The sequence below is a fragment of the Colletotrichum navitas genome (genome assembly GCF_030913465.1).
Source record: "Colletotrichum navitas strain CBS 125086 chromosome Unknown LY79scaffold_31, whole genome shotgun sequence".
Classification (NCBI taxonomy): Eukaryota; Fungi; Ascomycota; class Sordariomycetes; order Glomerellales; family Glomerellaceae; genus Colletotrichum; species Colletotrichum navitas.
In genome coordinates, this window is record NW_026850577.1 from 122,965 (window position 1) to 139,159 (window position 16,195).

The following is a 16,195-nucleotide window of genomic DNA, read 5'->3' on the forward strand; positions in this document are numbered from 1 at the left end:
AGTCTCCGTCAGCACAGCGAAGGAGCAGACTCTGGGATTACCAATTTCAATAGCTCGACTTCCATAGCCAGACTACGAATGCGGGGTCGTGCTTTTTCATATTAGATGTTATGAACCAAGTCTAGCCGAATCCGGATCCGGGCCGCTACTCCCAGACATGCCGCGCAGCCTCCGCCTGTTTGCGCCATATTCGGCAGTATCTTGCTTCCAAAACATAGCTGTCGCTCTCTACGGCAGTTCGCCGCATGTGCCGACAAAGTTCTGCCGTGCCGTGCCCATGGTCCGTTTGCAGGGCTGGTAGTAACAAGCAAGTATATTACGGGAGATGACTCTGGCGCGGCAAGGAGACCGAGGGTACGGAGTGTTCAGAGTCGAGCAATGTATCCGCCCAGCCAAAAGGAGAGACACTACGTGGCGCCACCATCGAGCGACAATGGGCGTCAGAGTCCGAGCTATTCCCACCTTGGCAACGTCAGCCCTCCTCCGGCCGAGCCGGCGCAGAATCCCACATGGAGCTAGCGGACACGGCATACGGCGCCAGTCTGCAACCAGAGCTCAATCAGCAAAGAAAAAGAAATCCTCACGCGGTCGCGGAGCGTGACGGGCCAGGAGGGGGGAGGGGAATGGCACAGGGAACCACGCTGGCTTCTTCCCGAATCCACGGGTCCTCTTGGTTCCTCTACGCATCCCCCCTCCCCCATTCCCATCGACCTTTTCTGGGTGCCTTTGTTTCTTGCAAGGGAGTAGAAGCCCAAAGACATAGGCCTTGTAATGTCCTTGCAGCTGCAGCCAACGGCTTTCGTTTTACCCTGGCGTGTCTTGTTTTTCCTCTTTCGTCAACGGCTCGGTGCCACGCAAGATTAGGTAGGCTGGCTCGTCCCAGGTTTCTGATCCAGATCACCTACTCTAGCATTGCGTGCTCTCTGAGTTTTAGTGTTTCAACGGGAATTTGTTGGGTACTCAAAAGTGTCCCCCCTTCCCCTCCCTCTTAGCCTTCGTTGCATTCTTGCCTCCTTTGACCATCTCCCCGATTGACGGAATGGGCGTCTGACGTTGGTTTTGACAAGTTACAACGTGTACAACAGCATACTGCTAAACCAGGCCATCGGCAACCTTTGTGGGGAAAAAACAAGGATCGTCGATCAAAGGGTGCCGATAGCGCGTCACACCACCAGACCTGGGTCTGAATATCATTCCGCAGCCATGGTAGATACCACCGCGGAGGCGACGGCCAGTCTGCCATCACCGCCCCCAACAGCTTCGGCCCATACCCAGCACTTTCAACCGCAGCCGGAAGCGGAACGGGAGGCCACTCCGGCGGAAGCCCTACAGGCGGAGAACACCGTAGAGGCCGACACGGACGACGGCGTGTCGTCGCAGGCGAGCGAGACATGGGACGAGGGGTTCGACGGCAGGAGCGCGGGGAACCATTCGGCCTCGACGTCGCTGTCCAACAGTGTGCGCGACTACGTGTTCGAGAACTCGCGGCGATACCACAAGTACATGGAGGGGCGATACCTGATGCCCAACGACGAACCGGAACAGGAACGCGAGGACATGAAGCACGCCATGTGCGTCAACGTCATGGATGGGAAACTGCACTGCGCGCCGCTGGAAAACCCGCAAAAGGTTGTCGACATTGGCACGGGGACAGGGATCTGGGCCATCGATAGTGAGTTCTGAGCCCCCGAGTTGCTCCGTACTTTCTTACTCTCACACACGTACTCTCTCTCTCTCTCTCTCTCTCTCTCTCTCTCTCTCTCTCTCTCTCTCTCTCTCTCGCTCTCTCTCCTCCATCTACTGACTTGGCCGAAAGTGGGTGACGAGTTCCCGGAAGCCGACGTCGTCGGCATCGACCTCAGCCCCATCCAGCCGACCTGGCTCCCCCCCAACGTCCGCTTCATCGTCGACGACGCCGAGGCCGAATGGGTCTGGCCCGCCAACTCGATCGACTTCGTCCACGCCCGGCACATGTGCATGGCCATCAAGGACTGGCCGCGCCTGCTGTCCCAGGCGCACCACGCCCTCAGGCCCGGCGGCTGGGTGGAGCTGCAGGAGCTGCGGTTCCACCTCGAGTGCGACGACGGGACGATGCCGGGGCCGGCCCAGTACGGGTACGGCCGGTTCGTCGATCTGTGCATGGAGGGGTTCCGGAGCTTCGGCATCGACCCGCTGGGGATGGAGGGGAACGCGGAGCGGCTCCGCAAGAGCGGCTTCGAGAGAGTCGAGGAGAAGGTGTGGAAGGTGCCCATCGGGACGTGGCCGCGGGACCAGAACCTCAAGACGATCGGGCTGTACAACCGGAGCATGCTCATCGACGCGTTGCAGGCCGTGAGCATGGCGCCGCTGACGAGGGGGCTGAAGTGGAGCGCTACCGAGGTGGAAATATTCCTCATCGATGTCCGGAAGAGTCTGATGAACTCCTCGATACACTCGTATCTGACGTTCCATGTCGTTTACGGGCAAAAGCCTGGCGGCGTCTAACCGGATGCTGTCTGTAGTAGCATTGTTCAGAGGTTTACCATCAATGAATGCCGCAGGAAACCTGCCTTCAACTCGGTACATGCTGTTCTCATACCCGTATCATCATGTTGGCGTTGCCCAGTTCGCTGGCCGGGGGGGGGGGGGTCTCACCCTTAGAACGATTAACTATCGCGGAAAGACGGGGGATAAAGACGGGGTATTTCTCGCTATGATAGCCGCCCAGGAGAACGCCTACGCCTGTGTGAACTTGATAGCTTTTTTTTTCTAAACGGCATTGGGAATCCCGGAGCATCTTCTGATCTACGAGCTCACACAACATAAGGTGCATTAGGGCCAACCCAAACAAGGATCATCCAAGACGGCATCAATGTCGGGGAGTTTTGCGAAAGCCAAGATGGCAGTGGTTTACGAGGGAAGTGAGCGCACAACTTCTGCAAAGGGGTCCGCCCAGTTCTCACATTGCTTTCATCAAAGACTGGTCACTTTCGCCGAGCGCTGGAAATATACAACATTCTCCAAGGCCCCCTCTACGAAGACCGACATAATCCACAGCTATGCCATCTTCTAGTCCAACTCGGTTTCTTCAAACCAGCCTATTTGAGGACGTTCTCCGGTTCGGACACTGGTGATGCAAGTGTACTCCCGCAGAAACAACGACCAAATCCGTCGACCTACGCGGCTTCGACGCCGACTTGGGCGTCTACAACGACAGGCCGGTGGTCCGAGATGAAAAGCCGATCGTCGAACCGATTCGGCAGCACCGCGTGGCTCAGGAACTCCATGCCGCGGGCAGCCGGGTCCCGCACGAAGAGGTGATCGATGAGCGAGTCGTCCGAGTCCATGTCCGTGAAGGCAGTATACGTCTTGGAGTTGCCCGTCCTGCGGGCTTCCGGGACGACGTCGCGCGCATCGCGCAGGTTTCCCTCCGCGACCAGCGTCTTGTAGGCGGCGTTGTCCGGCTCGACGTTCAAGTCGCCGCCCAAAAACACGGGCACGGCCGCGTCCCCCGACCCCGACCCCGACCCCGACTCCCACTCCTTGGCGAGACGGACCAGGAGCTCCGCGCTGCGCTCCCGCGCCGTCTGCCCCTGGTGGTCGAAGTGCGTGCACATGTAGACCAGCGGCAGGCCGGTCGCGGCGTGCTTGAAGGACGCGACGGTGGCGATGCGCGGGAGCGCGGCGTCCCAGCCCTTGGACCCGGGGACGTCCGGGGTCTCACTCAGCCAGTAGGTCCGGTTCTCGACGAGGTCCCACGTGTCCGGCCTGTAGAGGATCGGGGAGAACTCGCCGGCGGCGCCGCCGTCGTCGCGCCCGACGCCGACGTGGGCCCAGGCGGGCCCGAGGTCTTGGGCGATGTCGAGGAGCTGCTGCTCGACGACTTCCTGCATGCACAGCAGGGATTCGGGCCGGCCCGCCGTCTCGTAGTTGAGCTGGGCGGCGAGGCGGGGCCGGCGCGTGGACCAGTACGCCTCGTTGAGGCCGGTGACGGGCGTGGCCCAGCGGATGTTGTATGTCATGAGCCGCAGGGTGAGGCTCGCCGCCTGGCAGGTAGCGCCGGCGGCTCCGAGGAGCACAACCGCTGTCATGCTAGCTTTCATGTTGACTGACTGCTTGGTGACCCCGTGAGGTCGGGTAGAGTCCAGATGTCCCGTGAAAGAGTATTCCATTGCCACGCACGACCTTCGTGTTGCAGACCATTTATAAGTCCTTCTCCCCCGCACAACTCCCACGCCATGTCTACAGAATGAAGGGAGAGGGGGAGGGGGTTAGGAGCTTGAATTATGACGATACGGGCTCAACTGCATGCTGTTGTCACATCGTTCATGCACGCGATGCAACTCAGTGATGCCTTTTTGTGCCTACAGCCCAGCACCCGCCATTGAACAGAGCCGTTGCAGCACGTTCCATACATCACCGCCATGACCGGGCTTCACGTGGGAAGCAAGTTGCCGTTCATTCGCCGGCGAAGCGAGGTTGCTATGCCCGGAAGAGGCAACGAATGGAGACGAAAACGCTTGGCAGACGAATGTGTCCCTCGGTCGGGGGCCATACGATCCAGACATCTAGTAGCAAGCGGAAGAACAGCGGCAGTGACCGAGGTACTCACCCGAGGCGGTCCCTCTCTGAAGGTCACACAAACAGCGGCGATGACGAATGGAATCATAGCGGAGCGAGCCGCCTGATACAGCAGACTCGGCTGATTCCGCTTGGTTTCAAAGCTTCCGGCGCCGTTGTCCGTATATTCCATGTGCTTTCGAAGGCTTGCTGATCAGTGATCACAAAGGCCGCCCCCCGTATTGGGCAAGCAAGACGTAGGATCAATTCCAGGGGGTTCTGAAGCAAATTGCAGAATTCCTTGGATTCCGCACTAAAGTAAAAGGGCGGGGAATCTTTGATGATCCCTAGGCGTCACACTTCACAAACAACCAAGGCCTTGGCTGATCGCTGGAAAAAGTGGTTGTGACCGAAATCCCTCAGCCTGGGTCCTCCTCGAACCCGAAAGTTCTCCTTCTTCTCTCTCTCTCTCTCTCTCTCTCTCTCTCTCTCTCTCTCTCACTCACTTCCACTCACTCACTCACTCTCTGAGACTGTTCTCCGCGACTATATGTGCAATGGACATTCTCCGCTGCAGAGTCACAGTCGCACAACTCGGTGGGCTCGGCTATCGGATCTGCATCATCTCGCACTGACATGAGAGGACCGTGATTCCACATTGTGCGCAATCCCCTTTCCACAGTATCGATACGAGTTACGAAGGCTCGGATCCGCCCACATTCCCGAATCGTACTTGGGGGCCGGATGAACGCCATATCCGGATACCTCACTTGCTGGGACCCGTTGTGTACTGTTGGAAGACAAGGACAGGGGGTGTTCGCACCCGTTGCGTGTCGTCAGCAACAACAACTTGTGGAGGGAAAATTCTGCTCTTTGCCTCTTTTCCCCCATCGAATAGGAGCTGGCAATCCCAGGACCGCGGGCCAGTCTTCCGCCAGGCGAGAGTAATCGCGTAACGATCCTGGCCCTGGGGTCCCTGTTGCGGCCTTTTGCGATGTTGGCCAACTCCCCTGTCTTTTTGATTGATCCCTGTCCAGGAAGAGGGACACGCAACATGGTGTGGGGGGGGGCAATGATGTATACGAACCGTTGATTATTATACAAGATTTTCTACAATTGCTTTATGTCCACGTATGTGTCTATGTGCGCGTGTTTGTACCTATGTGTATCTATGTGGAGAGCCCACTGAATAATTATTCATCTCATTGCCATGTCTGCACCGGGGCCTCTCATCGAGTCGAGCCCATCGTGCCCAGTCGACCCTCCGGGCTCCTCGAGTTTGGCGTCATCTCGATCTCGACCTGGTACGAGTACTGGGCGTGGATGCCGCCCTTCTGGTCGACCGGCAGCAGGTCCCCCTTGTCCGAGTCGCCGTCCTGGAGACGCTCCCACGTCTCGTCGCCCCTGCCGTGGACCGTCGACAGGCTGAAGCCCGCGTCGGTCGGGTTGCGGAAGCGTTCGCGGCTCCGCTGGTCGAGGGGCTTGCTGCCGATCGTGAAGAGCGCCGACTTGGTTCCGCTTCCGCTCGCCTTTGAGATCTCCGTCGTGCCGCGAGTGCGCGCGATGAAACGCCGCAGCGAGGGTATGGATGAGGCAATGCAGCCGATGCCCGTCTCGATGTTGGAGCAGAGTACCGTGTGGGCGACCCAGACTAGTTCGGCTGTGAGTCTCGTGACGAAGAAGCAGACCGGGGGGGAACCAGGGGGGGGTAGGGGCCAAGCTTACATTGGAGGTCCTGCTGGGCCTTGAACTTGTTGACGTAGGGGATGCGGATCATGGTGATGATTGATGCCCTTGGAGATGGTTAGTTGTCTGTCACGCATCTTCTCCAGGCCGGGCCGCGGCAAGAAACTTACACCGATGCAAAGGAAAGCAGGCCAAAGACTTGGAACTTGGTCTGCCTCTTCATCTGCGTTCTCCAGAGGATGATGGCAGGCACCACAACCAGGGCCAGATCGGTGACGATGGTCGAGCTCGTCGCGACGTGCCCGATGGCGACGAAGATGTCGACGGACCCGCACGTGCCTTCGCCGCTGATCAACATCGACGGCGTCCACAGCGCCGAGGTCGGCGAGCAGTAGAGCAGCGTCCCGATGAAGGTGATGAAGAAGGACGCCCACGTGACGCCGAGCAACACCCAGACCGCGATGCGGAGGCCCTTGTCGTTCGTGATGATGCGTTGGATGGTGAAGCAGACGGAAGACTTGACGAGGGCGAGGGCGATGACGTAGATCAGAATCCAGATAACGTAGGTCTTGAGGGCTTCGGAGAACATCCACATGTTGAGCTGGGCTTGGAGTGTTCCCAGGCCAACGAGGCACCCGTAGATGGCGAGTCCTACGCACGGCACGTACGCGATCTAGTTATGGGGAAGACGCGCAGGTTAGTCTCATTGATGCTTCACACCCAAAAAAAGGGGTCTGGGAAATCTGCCGTACAGTTCCTGCCAGCATGAGGCCATCGTCAACGCCGAACGTGCCCTCGGTAAGGCGCACGCAGGTGCGTACGCCGACGCATAGTACCGATATGACGAGGAAGACGGACGATACGATGATGATGGCGAGCGGCAGTCCGTGAGGCTCGAGTATTCGCAAGTTCGGGTCGACTGTCGCTGACATCTTGGCGGCACGTGTTGATCAGTACTATAGCAAGCAAAACTCGACGCTGCGGTCACAAAGTGGTCAGGCAGGCGGCGGACCCTCCAGATATAGGCAAATAAGCAACGGCATGTTCGTTTGAGACGGATGTGCCCCATCCACGGATCTAGCCATGCAGGGGGGAGCGGGAGACCGTGGTAGTATTCGATCCAACCCGGGAAGTTCTACTAGTATGAGAGAGAGAGACGTAAGCCTGGGAGTGCTTCCAAGAATGTACTATGTAACGCCCCGATACTAAGCTATGTATCATCGCTTATCAAGAATTCGATCCTTCAACAGCTGCGTTGGACTCGCCACTGTTGCTGTTGTGACTAACAGGGTCTGTCTGTATTAGTTTACTCCGTACACTGCCCGGCGGGCTCCCTCCACCCGTCTCATGGTCCTGGGCCCGAGGCAGCTGGGAAGAGCCTCCTCTTCCAGGGAGGAATATGTGGAATTGGACCGTACTGGATGACGATGGATCCCGCCGTTTCCACTTCCACTTCGCCAATCAGAAACTCAGCCACGGCCGAGCACCTCGGGTTGGCTGCGCTTGGCCCGCGCGGGTCAGCCCAGGGGGGGGCCGTTGCAGATGAATCCACCACGCTAGGCAGAAGACATCTCGAAGGCCCGAGGGACAGTCGAACCAGACGCGGAAGATGGGTTGATAGCCGGTCTAGCGCAGAATCTGACCAGTCGTATACGATCACCCGCTAGCAGAACGGGGGGGGGGGGGGGGATTCTCTAGCGACAGTCACATCGGGGATTGAAACGCGCAGATCGCAGTAACGGTGAGGGTTGCCGCGATTGGGATCGCCCGCTTACCATTCTTCGAGACGAATATCCGCGGCCGAGTCTCTGCCTGCCGAATGAACCCGCACGACGGCAGGATGAGCGGCTTCAGCATGACCAAAGAAGCTGCCGTGCCCGAACTTGACCATGTTAGACGAAGGCACAGTACTCCGTAATCCTAGGCTGACCCGAATAGACCTCCAAGAACGTTGGATCACACTTTTTCAGGTTTAGCGAAGACAGGCTTATCCGTCTTGCAAGCGTTCCCGAAAATGGATGCATATAATGTAATTAGGGGGCTAAAGTACGAAGACTGAAATCTCGGCAGCTCTTGTATCAGGCAAGTCTAAGCATAGCACCGCTGCAGGGCCGTTAGACCATCTTCACACGCACGCCATTGGTCCCCGGCTTGGGCATAGGGACAAACATGTCATGGTCGTACGCAACATCCTCGTCCGTGGTCTCGTAGAGACGCATGCTGGGCAGAACGCGCAGAGCCAGGGCCGCAAGGCACAAATTGAGCTCGCAAAGAGCCAAGCTGAAACACAATGTTAGCAAATGGCCTTCCTCGATCGTGATGCAGGGGGGAAGGGGGGGGGAGGAAACTTACTTCATGCCGAGGCAGGATCTGCTGCCCTTGGAGAAGGCGAGCATGCCTTTCTCGACGTCCTTGCGCCGCTGGTTGTTCTCGTCGAGCCAGCGCTCGGGGATGAATTGGTACGAGTCGGGGAAGACGCTCTCGTCGTGGTGGGTGATGACGGCGGACATGCCGACGGCGTAGCCGCTGGGAACCACGTACTCAACGGGCTTCTTGTTGAACTCGCCGCGGTACACTAGGTTCTCCTCGGTAGCGACGCGGGCCGTCCGCGCGGACACGCCGTAGGACAGGCGCAGGCCCTCCTGGAGGACGGCGCCGAGGTAGGGCAGGCTCTCGAGGGAGGTCCAGCTGGGGAGGTGCTTGGGGTCATCGACGACGGTCTTGAGCTCGTCCTGCAGTTTCGCGAGCAGCTCGGGCTTGGTGAGGAGGTGGTAGGTGATCACGCCCAGCGCCCAGCTGGTGGTCTCGGTCCCAGCGCCTACGACGGCGGCGGCCTCGTCGGCCAGCCGCAGGGAGCCCTTTTCGTCCGACTCGAGTTCGGAGTCGAGGAGGGAGCCGAAGACGGTGGGGCGCTCGCGGCGGATGCCGGCGTCGAGGTCGGCTTTGGTGCTTCTGACCTTGTTCGGCAGCTCGACCTTCAGCGTTCGGATGAGCAGAGCGATGTCAGCGGGCAGGTAGTCCACGAGCCTGGCTTTGAAGTCAGTTTTCGTCGCCCTGTCTTCTTCTTCTTCTTCTTCTTCTTCTTTTCTCCCCTACTGCATTGGAAACATAGCCCTGCTCGGACGGGTAACATACCACTCTCCAATGACGGCCGTCTTCTTGGTCCAGGGGAAGAAACGGAAGACGAATACGGGTCGCAGGATGGACGCAGTCGGCTCGCGGAAGTTGGGGTACCAACCCTCCTGCGAGAGGAAGCCGAAGCTCTCGCCAAAGGCGTAGCCGGAGATGGCGTCCGAGGTGAAGCAGCTATACGCCATGGTGACGTCGAACGGCATCTTGCGCTCCCTCTCGGCCAGCAGCTTATCGCAGAGTCTCTGGGCCAGGGAGTGGACATCGCCCTCGAGGCGCGCAATCATGCTGCGGGAGAAGAATTTGGCCAGGGGGCCGCGGCGCGCACGGTGAGCGTCATGGTCTACTGTACCGAAGCCAGACTCGCCCAGACTATAGACGGAGGGATGGACGGATCGTTAGCTACATCTGGTCTCCAAGATTCGAAACAATTCCGCAGGCTCCCTTACGCCGAGCCGTTGATCTGGTGGACGGGCTTGTCACGCTTGCGCCCGCTGACGGCGTAGATCTCGTCCGCGAAGTTGACGTCGTTGCAGTGCACCTCGTGCGGGCTGATACGGACCATCGGGCCTGATGGCAAGAGTTAGATCCCGTCAAGCCTGTCTTCTGCAATGCGCCGCTCGACATACCGTATTGCTCGTGCATGCGACGGATCTCCTCCGTGTACCGTCCGAACAGAATAACATCGTAGTAGAACTCCGGGATGTACGTGGCCGCGGACAGCTTGGGCCCGGGGATGTGGCTCAGTGGGTGCAGCGGCGAGATGTTGTAGAGGGCCTTGAAGACATGATAGACCAGCCAGAGGACGACGAGGCCAAGCACGTTACGGGCCGACAGATACGGCGTCACGCCGCCGATGGGCAACGACGCATTATCAACGGTCGACATTGTGTTGATGATTACAGAAAGAAAGAAAAGAGAAAAAGAACGTGAAGAAGTTGGGTCGCAAGCCAAGGGGGAGGAGGGGCAAAAGACGTTGTCGCATCTCGGACTTTCGAGTCTGTAGCATGCTCTCTGTGGAGGTTCTGGGGTCGCCAACAGCCATTGATCGATCCACACATCCTGCGTCTGGCCTACACCCGATAGAGCTACAAGGCCGAGATCTGGTTCCTTGCATGGATGGGCTTGGAATATGAGAGGAGGCCAAGAAGCAGGCCTGCTAAGGGCTCGGATGGGCCGAGGATGGCCATTGCCCATGGGACCACGGTTCGCTGAACGAACGATGGGTTCATCCTATGACTTACCTCATAGCCTATTTGCACTTGCAACAAAATCTCCTGGGAGCAAGATCCACGGGCATTTCTTCCTCGCGTGGCCCCTAGCCTAGCGTGTGTAGGTGGCTGAAATGTCAGAAGCGGCCCGCGGTGTGCGTGGAGACTTTCTTTTCGGACCTGGAGAGCTGGTTGGTCGACAAACCCCTGAAGATAACCTTCACCAGATTCTGTTCCTGGTCCTGGTCCCTCTCCCCCCTGTCATGCAATGTCGGGGTGGAAACCCTCGGACTTCTCTTGGCCACACATTGGAGCTCCTGGTTACGCAGCTGCATCCAGCAGCATTTGTACACGTGGATTTCCAAGTGGGGGTTTTCGGGCAAGATTGGATAAAACTCTTCACAACAAGATGGTCCTGACTGGTCAACGGAGCATTGGGCGTTGCTGAGGCGGTCTCGCCCGTATACGGACCGGATCCGGCTGTATCGGTGCCGAAGTCTCGACACCATCGGCTCCACTTGATGGTTGTCATAATTGGCGTAGGTGCCGACATTCGGAATATGTGAAATCCATCTCCAGGACCGACTGCCAAGCTCCCTAATATCCTAGACGTATACTCGAGAAGGGAAATTTTACAAGTCGATTCAGCGTCATGATTGGCCAAGTCCACCATATCCGCTCCATAGTATCTTGATCCCAAGAAATCCGTGGAACGTTCGGAGCATGGGAGAGTGAGCGCTAACGCAGCATCAAATCCACTTCTTCTAGAACGTCACTAGGCAGATTATTCTTTTACTTTAGGCCTATGGCCTTGTATTGTGTGTGTAGAGCTTCTGCCAATCGCGACTTTCGCTTCAGCAGCCCGCCGGCCGGCCTACCAATTCACCAGCGAACAACACCCCCCTCCGTTACGCAACTTCAAAGACCTCCGCGTCGCCCCGGTCCTGTCAGACCAATCAGCACTGCCACCGTCAGCGAATGTCTCAGGCATCATCACAGCTCAACTTACTTAACCCTGACTGCCCCATGGGTCATTGTTGGCCTTAATGGCCACCTCTGCCGCTTCTATGACGCTGGCAAAGCAGTTTTAGATCCCATGATGGTATGGGAACTTCTCAAGCTCTTCTAGACTATTTTTCATCTCAACCTTCTTGTCGGCAATTACCTCCTTCACAGCTCAGCTAGAGTCTTTAGCCAGCAGCTCTAGGCTGAAGATGGCCACATTCAACTTTATAGCTAGAGAAAGGCTATAGAAGGAGGCATCTTTATTGAACTTTTCAAGGCCAAGCTCTTTCATCTAAGCACTAGTAATAGTAGGATCTCTACACGCTGTGCTTAGCGTGTTGTCATCTGCTGGTTAGGTGATACCGTAGGGGTTCTAGACAGTATAAGAAGGCATTATAAGAAAGTCAATAGGATGTGTGTGTATGTGTGTGTGTGTATTGATAATATTATATTAATTTATGATACATACAAAATAGAAGGAGAGAAGAGACTAAGCGTAGCTTCTGTTCTTTATATACCTAGCTGCAGCTAGCCAAGTTGCTAGTAAGTAAAGCTAACTCTGGTACTGTCTGTAACTTGAGGCGTAAGGTTTATGATAACCTTACCAGTAGAGTTTAGGGTTATTATATAGCTTGTAAACTAGTTACCTTGTCACTATTGTAACCTTGATGGTAGACTTAGTAGTACTATTATTACTATTTAGTGTGGCGGCTTGCCTGCGAAGCCGCACAACCTTATCACCAGTTGCCGCTTAAGTTCTAGCGCCTAAAGGTCGTTCGCACCATGGTTAGAGTGAAGTTAGATTCAGCAGTTGCTCTACGTTATTAGGTACTCTATACTGTATTAAGAGATTGAGTTGTGGCACAGGTTGGAGTTGCAGCGTATCAGGTTTTTACGTACCGTGACTTTACCTACATATCAGGTGAACTGCACTAGGCCGCTTATGGAGGTTAAGCGATACTATATCCATCGATAAATACTCCTTTCTTTTCTTTCAAGTATTGAACCAATGGGTGTGTGATACTTTATGTTGTCTTCCCTAGTACAGGCAGTTGACGTTGGCGATGTGTGGCAGTCCTTGGCCGAAGAGAAATCCTAGAGTCTGTTTTTTCCTGTACACATCTAGGCTCTCTCACGTTTACTAAGGCCTTATGAGCCTGAAGAACCCCTCTTCGTTGGTTTCGGTGTAAGCCGAATGATGCTCTTCCTCGTTTCTCGGACTTGTTTGTTACTTCTTGTGGTGTCAACCCCTGGGCTCAAGTATTGCTGTCGCACTGTGCGCCACATCATATTTACTTGCCTGGCATACCTATAGCGGATTAGCCTTGCCTAGGGAGAAGAATATGTCTCCTCAAGCACGCACGTATGTACCTAGCTGTGGCTTTGGGTCTGCACTCTTCAAGAGCATATGAGTTACAGTGACCGCAGAAAACTTTCGCAAAAATTGAAATTCATCTCATATACAACCACATTCCGTTCGAAACTCAGCTTTCTGTACGAGCAGTGGAAAACGTCACGCGTTTCGACTCACCTCATACGCCGGTAAAGCCCACCTCTTTATCCATGCAGTGTTCAATACCTCTGTTGCATCTGGCTCAGCGTCTGAAGAAACCCCAGCTGCTGGAGACGTTGATCCTTTGTCAGGAAGTACAACATGCTCTGGCTCTGGAACGCTAATCTCGTCGTACAGCTGATCCACTGGGGGACCGTTCAATAGGGAGGTAGGCTGAAGAAGAAGATTGCCAAGATGGAGATCTAAGGGAAAGACATACTTAAATTATCAGAGGCGGCGATGAGAGTGGAGAAAGACGTAACTTCATGGGGATAGTCCTGCGAGCGAACAAGAGAAATTGCTATGGCAATCTGGGGAGCTAGAGAACGAGAGACATCAAGCCGAAATACCCCTCGTAACTAAACCACAAACGTGAGAATTATAAGAAACCGTCTGGTACATTCCACGCCATCGCACCATCTACTGCGAGACTCGAAACCAAGTATAGCCAAATAACACTGCTGCTAGAAGATCTTCGCCAGAGCCCACATGGCTAAAGCACGTCCTGACTCATGTTTCTGTAGTGTGGGTTTTTTTGGGGGGTTCTGTAAGTAGGGGGTGCGGGTTCGGATAACCGTTTCCGCTTAATCAACTACCAAGCTACGGTTAGAAATGGCAATGATCGCACGGTGGTCAACCGGCAGTCCTCCGGAAACCCGGAACGGCTTTCGTTTTCCTTATCTGTGAGAATCAGGATCAAAAGCACGGCGTCAGCCGCTGATCCCTTTTACATAAGCGGTGAATGTCTTTTTACAATCTACCGCGAGAAACGCGGGCTACCCTCGTGCACGTCGTTCCAACAGAGTGCTGATGCTTCCCCGCTATACATTCGTTTTGCGAGTGGTCACCGTCATTCTGTGGATCACGCACAGCTGTTCAGGAGCCTCCCCCCCGTGTCCCCCAGGTTCTGGCACTCTCATGCCAGCTCGCATTCGATAAGGCTCTCCACGCCCTCACCCTTGGTCCAGATCTTGACGATTTTGAGCCCCGCTGGCTCCAGCAGGTTGCGCCACTGCTCCTCCGTCCTCTCCTTTGCCGAGAAGAGTGTCATCATCATGATGTCCAGCGCCGTCGTCTGTCAGTTGGCACCCGTCGGCGGCAGCACGTTCTCGTTGACCAGGAGCTTGCTTTAGCCAGGCTTCATCGCCGCCGTGATGCGTGACAGAATGCTCTTGCCAACCTTGTCTGTCCAGTCGTGTAGGACCGAGTGCATGTAGTAGGCCCTGGCCCCCTTGATGGGCTGCTCCGTGTGGAAGTCGTACGCCATGGGCTCGATCTTGGGATCGATGTTCTGGACCTGGACGAGGACGGGCGGGAGGTCTTGGGGGATGTGCCGGCCGGGTGCGTTGGGGTGCTTGCGGCAGAACTCGTCCGGGTCGGGGCCCAGCGGCCGGATGAGGTCTGACATTGAAATGGATGGCTCTCGCAACGCCAAGAGACGTGCAAACAAGCCCGATGCCGATGCCGAGAGTCTCGGAGACAGTACAGGGACGACGATTCCGGCGAATGGAAGCCAGGAAACCATACTCAACCGTCAAAACACGGCAGGGAAAATCACGAGGACTGATGTCTACAGTGTCTTTGTTGAGCGGAAAGCATGAGGAAGATGGTGAGATTAATGACATATTAGCGTATATTCCAACCTTGGAAACGCATGGTTTGAACTTTGAAGGATTAATTAAAAATATCCGGATGGCTACGAAACAATGACAAACGTATTGCGGTGAGCTCATCTGCCTGGTTCGTTGGGCAGGGACATATCCCAACCATCCAGGTTCACCGCAGGCTGCATCGCGCGATCCATGGAGTTTTGTAAGTCGGTCTCTACGATAGTGTACCATAGCTCCTGGCGCTGGCGTTGTTGTTCCTTCGCGCGTGGCTAGTCCGTGAGGGCAGGATCGCGGTGTAGGCCAGCCATCATGGCGTTTCGTTCAAGGAGACCGGACGCCAGCAAGCTGGATTTGACGTTGAGGCTGTAGGCTTGCCTCATGCGGCCAATGAGATATCGGGTATGGATTGTGTGCATCACCATGATAAGTTGCCGCGAGATATACAGGCGTAAGTTACTGCCCCGTGACAAACGGGGTCGTTATATTGAGTGACAGTTATGAGCCCAGTCCTGCCTGCTGTGGTGCTGCAATAGCACAGGCAGTAGCTAACTAGTCTTACACACTATAGGTTCAATTCCTATACTTGTCACTAAGAGCACAAGGCCCCCTAGTCAAAAATCCTATATTGTCTAGGAAATGCTTCGTCTATACTACTTATGATCAGCAAGATACACCTAACTAAGTTTCCTGTTCTAAAAGAGTATTAGATCTGAATTTCTAGGTTAAATTTAGGGGGTATGTCACGAGATGCATAAGCGTTAGTTACTACCCTATAACTAACAGTGTCGTTCTTGTTACATAACACAAGTATTCTTCACGGGCAACCACACTTCATGGCCACTAGCGTTAAATTCAAGACCTGCATCTGCTTCTTTATCATTGTTGTCAATAGAAAGCTTGTCGAGAGCGTACCTAGGCTTATTTGACGACGTTTGCTGAAAACTATTTCTATGGAAAGCACTACTAAGCTAAGTTGCTGAGATTGACCCGTCTTTAATATTTCCCCCTCTCTACACCTGTCGTATCATCGTGCATGCAACAGAAATAAGGAAAGGCGGGGTTCGGTTCACACAAGACAACGAATTATTGAGGCTATTCGGTGGTCCACTCAACAGTTTAGCTGGAAATACAGCTCCAAGCTCCCGGCCCCGGACCCCGGTCATAAAGGAACTAAACAACAAGTACTGGGTCTTCATGGAAGACGTGCTCAAGCATGCGGAAACAAATCGACGGACTCCGAGAATAATATGGTCGCATGGGCAGAACCGATGAAGGCGCGGCCTAGGGTGGTGATATTCACCTCGGCGTACGAATGGCTGCTGAACCATTACGAGCAGCATCTGAGCATCTCACGATAGACCGTGGCTGCGGCCCCCCTCCCCTGGCCTGGCATGTGCAAATGCAGCTAGCGCCCCCCACTGATCTGGGGATCGGAGCGCATGTCGAAACGAACCTCGGCACTC

General features: G+C 55.5%; 6 protein-coding genes across 6 annotated transcripts; 2 read left to right on the forward strand and 4 right to left on the reverse strand.

Annotated features, from left to right (window-relative positions):
* Positions 1 to 375: 375 nt before the first annotated feature.
* On the forward strand, positions 376 to 1,287 carry LY79DRAFT_218175 (uncharacterized protein). Its single transcript, XM_060551585.1, has one exon. The coding sequence runs from the start codon at positions 510 to 512 to the stop codon at positions 990 to 992; it is 483 nt and encodes a 160-aa protein (XP_060413918.1). The 5' UTR covers positions 376 to 509; the 3' UTR covers positions 993 to 1,287.
* On the forward strand, positions 1,204 to 2,484 carry LY79DRAFT_515861 (methyltransferase domain-containing protein; the record flags this gene model as incomplete). Its single annotated transcript, XM_060554763.1, has 2 exons — positions 1,204 to 1,672; positions 1,817 to 2,484. The coding sequence occupies 2 exons, from the start codon at positions 1,204 to 1,206 to the stop codon at positions 2,482 to 2,484; spliced, it is 1,137 nt and encodes a 378-aa protein (XP_060413919.1).
* Positions 2,485 to 3,155: 671 nt separating this feature from the next.
* LY79DRAFT_515836 (endonuclease/Exonuclease/phosphatase) lies at positions 3,156 to 4,082 on the reverse strand (the record flags this gene model as incomplete). The annotated part of the gene is made up of 1 exon (XM_060554759.1): positions 3,156 to 4,082. The coding sequence occupies one exon, from the start codon at positions 4,080 to 4,082 to the stop codon at positions 3,156 to 3,158; it is 927 nt and encodes a 308-aa protein (XP_060413920.1).
* Positions 4,083 to 5,768: 1,686 nt separating this feature from the next.
* LY79DRAFT_590391 (uncharacterized protein) lies at positions 5,769 to 7,157 on the reverse strand (the record flags this gene model as incomplete). Its single annotated transcript, XM_060561144.1, has 4 exons — positions 5,769 to 6,190; positions 6,265 to 6,332; positions 6,396 to 6,898; positions 6,978 to 7,157. The coding sequence occupies 4 exons, from the start codon at positions 7,155 to 7,157 to the stop codon at positions 5,769 to 5,771; spliced, it is 1,173 nt and encodes a 390-aa protein (XP_060413921.1).
* Positions 7,158 to 8,339: 1,182 nt separating this feature from the next.
* On the reverse strand, positions 8,340 to 10,242 carry LY79DRAFT_515844 (cytochrome P450; the record flags this gene model as incomplete). Its single annotated transcript, XM_060554761.1, has 5 exons — positions 8,340 to 8,505; positions 8,578 to 9,252; positions 9,361 to 9,726; positions 9,804 to 9,924; positions 9,984 to 10,242. The coding sequence occupies 5 exons, from the start codon at positions 10,240 to 10,242 to the stop codon at positions 8,340 to 8,342; spliced, it is 1,587 nt and encodes a 528-aa protein (XP_060413922.1).
* Positions 10,243 to 14,038: 3,796 nt separating this feature from the next.
* On the reverse strand, positions 14,039 to 14,530 carry LY79DRAFT_669894 (S-adenosyl-L-methionine-dependent methyltransferase; the record flags this gene model as incomplete). The annotated part of the gene is made up of 2 exons (XM_060563711.1): positions 14,039 to 14,197; positions 14,303 to 14,530. The coding sequence occupies 2 exons, from the start codon at positions 14,528 to 14,530 to the stop codon at positions 14,039 to 14,041; spliced, it is 387 nt and encodes a 128-aa protein (XP_060413923.1).
* Positions 14,531 to 16,195: the final 1,665 nt, after the last annotated feature.

Bases quoted from the DNA above. Each gene is read 5' to 3' on its own strand.
- LY79DRAFT_218175 (XM_060551585.1), top strand. From the start codon at position 510: ATGGAGCTAGCGGACACGGCATACGGCGCCAGTCTGCAACCAGAGCTC.